The 4,284-nt window shown below is 53.6% G+C and overlaps 1 protein-coding gene across 1 annotated transcript in view; it reads left to right on the plus strand.

Moving 5' to 3' along the window:
* Nucleotides 1-2,775, plus strand: part of Gpr142 (G protein-coupled receptor 142) — a 4,108-nt gene extending 1,333 nt beyond the window's left edge. The window contains exons 3-4 of the mRNA XM_005350927.1: nt 692-853; nt 1,916-2,775. Coding sequence (XP_005350984.1) covers nt 692-853; nt 1,916-2,775 — 1,022 coding nt within the window. The remainder of the gene's footprint in view (nt 1-691; nt 854-1,915) is intronic.
* The last annotated feature ends 1,509 nt before the right edge of the window (nt 2,776-4,284 follow it).

The following is a 4,284-nucleotide window of genomic DNA, read 5'->3' on the forward strand; positions in this document are numbered from 1 at the left end:
TCTGCTGGCCCTACCTTGTGAAAGTCAAGGAGGAGGGGGAGGTGGGGGGTGGGGGGGGGGGGTGGGGGGGAGCTCCTCCACTCATCTTCAGCAGGAAAGAAAAGGCTGCAAGTTAAATTCTAAAACAATTTAAAGCGCATTTATGACTAGGGGTCAAAGCAGATGTGGGTAGGGATCCTCATTCTGTATTAGGTCCTAGACAACGGGGCCACCTTACTCTGGGACTCAGTTTCCCCATGGGATAATCTGAGTCATTTGAACACTGGTGGCTGAGGAAGGAAGGGATCCTCTGGTCTTTCCTGAGAGGAGCTGGGTGTGGAATGGAACCGAGCAGCTGCTGGCAGCCGCCACTGGTCAGTCACCGGTCAGAGTCACCGGCATCCTTACTAAAGATGCAGCCTTTTCAGTCCCATTCCAGTGTCTTCACAACTACCGCAAGGCAGCTGGTTTCCATAGTGGCAGGGGTTATGATGCAGGGGAAGGGATGATAAGAGAGCAGCAGAGAGGAGGGGGCCGGAGTCCCACAGGGGGATTGCATTTGGCTGAAACTCTCCCTGGGCTCTACATGGAACAGTACTGAATAGAAGGGCCTTGGCGCTAGGCAGGGGCTGCTGTCAATCAAGCCCAATTGGGAAAAACAAAAAAACCCAAAAACCTAACTGCTGTCACTCTGCCTTTCCATCCTTCCTAGCTGCACAACCACGCGTGACCCTGCTGCCTACAGTCAATGGGAGTGACCCAATATATGATGATATGGATGGCCACTGGCCAGAGATCCCAGAGAGGTCACCATGTGTAGCTGGTATCATTCCTGTCATCTATTACAGCGTCCTACTAAGCCTGGGACTGCCTGGTGAGTGGGGAGCCAGGGTGTGGGACCTCAGGTTGAGTCAGAACAGGGTCCAGATTCTCTCAAGATGGCTAAATCACAGAGGATCTTGCAACATTGTCGCAACCCTTCTGTAACCTAAGGGCAGAGTGGAGCCAGGGAAGAAGGCAGAGCACTGATATAGGAAAGGCCATTAGCCTTGTTCAGGGGGTACTCCCTAAATCTAGTAACTTATACCTGGCTCCCACGACACCTCTACTCTGAAGGACATAGAACTCCTGAGAAAGACGTGGGCTAGAATACCAGGATGTGGATGCCCTCCTAGATGAGTCCATTTGTTACCAAGGTGGTCCATGGCCCCGGGGTATGATGGGTCAGGTGGTCCACGGTCTGGGGTATGATGGGTCAGGTGGTCCATGGCCTGGGGTATGGTGGGACAAGCCTGACCAGATGACCCAGCTTGGCAGACTAAGCTTTGTTTTCATCTGACTTGGTCCTGTAGTCACTGGGGACAGAGCCCAGGCCCTGTGGCATGCGAGGCAAGTAATCTGTCACTCAAACTATACTTCCAACCAGCCAGAGGGCTTTGGTGGCTTGATTGGTTGAATATTTGTCTAGAGTGCACAAAGCCCTGGGTTCAATCCCAGCACCGCATAAACTGGGCATAGTGGTGCACACTTGTAATCTCAGTGCCTGGGAGATGCACAGGAGGATCAGAGGTTCAAGGTCATCCTTCAATCTAAAGGAAGTTTGAGCCAACTAGATCTGGGAAGGCAGAAGCAGAAAGTGCAGGCCCTACCAGGCTACTACATGAGTTCCAGGCCAGCCCAAGCAACTTAGAGAGACCCTGTCTCAAAAAACAAAGTTAAAAAAGACAAATGGACTAAGGATATGCTTTGGTAGCAAAGCTCTTGCCTAGCCCTGAGTTCAGCTCCCAGTACTGCAAGAGGTAAAAGAGGGAAACAAGGAACAGAGCCCCTCATATTGGCAGGTGGGAGGGACCCTGCAAACATCTTGAAAAGCCCACTGCTAACAGCCCTTCTAACTCTTCTGACTTCTCCCCTCCACAACCTGGGTCTCCATCAGTCAACCTCCTGACTACAGTGGCCCTGGCCCGTCTCGCCGCCAGGACCAGGAAGCCCTCCTACCACTATCTCCTGGCGCTCACAGCTTCAGATATTGTCACGCAAGTGGTCATCGTCTTCGTGGGCTTCCTTCTGCAGGGAGCTGTCCTGGCCCGCCAGGTGCCCCAGGCTGTGGTGCGCACGGCAAACATCCTGGAGTTTGCTGCCAATCACGCCTCAGTCTGGATTGCAGTCTTGCTCACAGTGGACCGTTACAATGCGGTGTGCCGCCCCCTGCGCCATCGGGCCACCGCGTCCCCAGGCAAGACCCACCGCGCCATTGCCGTCGTCCTTGGCGTTGCCCTGCTGACAGGCATCCCATTCTACTGGTGGCTGGATGTGTGGAGGGACGCAGACCCCCCCAGCACGATGGACAAAGTCCTCAAGTGGGCTCACTGTCTCATTGTCTACTTCATCCCTTGCAATGTTTTCCTGGTCACCAATTCAGCCATTATCCTCCGGCTACGGAAGAGGAGCCAGCGAGGGCTGCGGCCCTGGATGAGCAAGAGCACGGCCATCCTCCTGGGTGTCACCTCCCTCTTTGCTCTCCTTTGGGCACCACGCATCTGTGTCATGCTGTACCACCTGTATGTGGCCCCCGTTCACCGGGACTGGAGGGTCCACCTGGTCTTGGACATAGCCAACATGGTGGCCATGCTCAACACGGTTGTCAACTTTGGCCTCTATTGCTTCATCAGCAAGACTTTCAGAGCCACAGTCCGACAGGTCATCCACGATGCCCACATGTCATGCACCGTGAAGTCACAGCCACAGGGCACGGAGGTGGAACTTGTGTTGAAGTCTGTAGGGCCAGAGATGTAGAGAAAGGGAACCAGGCTAAATATCCCAGGGGTTGCAGGGCCACCTACAAAGAGACCTTTGCAACTTTTTTGTTTTGATTTTTTGAGAAGGGTTTCCCTGTATAGCCCTGGCTATCCTGAAACTCGCCCTGTAGGCCAGGCTGGCCTCAAACTCAGAGATCATTTACCTCTGCCTCCTGAGTGCTAGGATGAAAGACATGAGGGCCTACTGCCAGTGAAAGCTTTACAACTGTATCCAACAAAACTTGACCAACTTTGCTGTCTGGGGGGGGGGGGGGAGAGAAAAAGACTCCCCTTTGAGTGACTCCAGGTAGAAAGAAGAAAAAAATAGCCACCCTACAGGTGAGCATCATCCCAATACCCATTTTCTGGGGGAAGGACAGGCCTCTGCAGGCTCATACATCAGAACAGCTGCTGGAGTACCCCTTTGGAAAGGGCCATCCACCTGGCACATTCAGGGCAAATGCTAATGTGAGCCGAATGGACGGATGGAATGATGGATGGATAGACAGATTCATGTGAACCTGGCCTGCCTCCCGCTTCCTAAACTGGTGGCCTCTTTGGCCTCCAGTGGCAAAACTAAAGTCTGAACAGAAGGCTATCTGTAGAGACTCAAGTCCTCTCCTGGGCTGAGGGAGCCAATGTTTTTGGCTGAGCAATGGAGGTGCCTAGATAAGGAATAGAGGTCCCCAGTGTCTTAACACATATTGGGTGTCCCCAGGTCTAACCCAGTCAGGGAGAAGAACCCCTAATTTGATTCTGAATTCCTCCGTGCACCAGCACCACAATGGGTCTATGGGTCTTGCTTTACCGTCATCAGTCTACGGCACTAGAAACTGAAACTGATGTGTGTGTGATGTGTGTGTGTGTGTGTGTGTGTGTGTGTGTGTGTGTGTGTGTGTGTGCGCGCGCGCGCACGCGTTCGCGTGCATGCATGTACTGGTAACTTCAACCCCAGAGCCTTGGAGGGTTTTTCTCCAGCACAGGAAGGGAGGCAGAGTGGTTGAGTTGATAGGACTGGAGTCTTCCAGGCTCCCTGACCCCCTGCTAGGCCCCTCTTGTTGGTACTGCCTCCCCTCCCCCTCCTGGGGCTCAGCAGGAAGAACTCAGCAGATGGACCGCCCACCTGCTGTGGGCCGTGGGTAAACACATTAGCAGCCAGCTGGGGCCCTTTCCAGCTTCCCGGTCAGGCTGAGTTGACCTCTCTCCTAAATAGGAGCTCTGGGCTGAGCCCCACCTACTCTCGTTGCCACAGCCTGGTCGATGCAGGCTAAAGAGCTGATCGAGGCCAGGCACACAGTTGGTGCAGAATAAATGCCCAGCTTTCCTCTCTTCCTCTCTCACTTGTCACGAGAGTAGGAGCCTTCAGCCACCTCCGGAAAGAGGACAACCGGAGTTCTCATCCTTATCCCTCAGCCCCGGTGCTCAATTCCTTTAAGCTCTGAAAAAGCAAAATGAATCCAAGTGTGTCACAAACATGTAGTGGCAGCACATCTTGAACTGAGAGATG

Source organism: Microtus ochrogaster, chromosome 7, assembly GCF_000317375.1.
Source record: "Microtus ochrogaster isolate Prairie Vole_2 chromosome 7, MicOch1.0, whole genome shotgun sequence".
NCBI classification, from domain to species: domain Eukaryota; kingdom Metazoa; phylum Chordata; class Mammalia; order Rodentia; family Cricetidae; genus Microtus; species Microtus ochrogaster.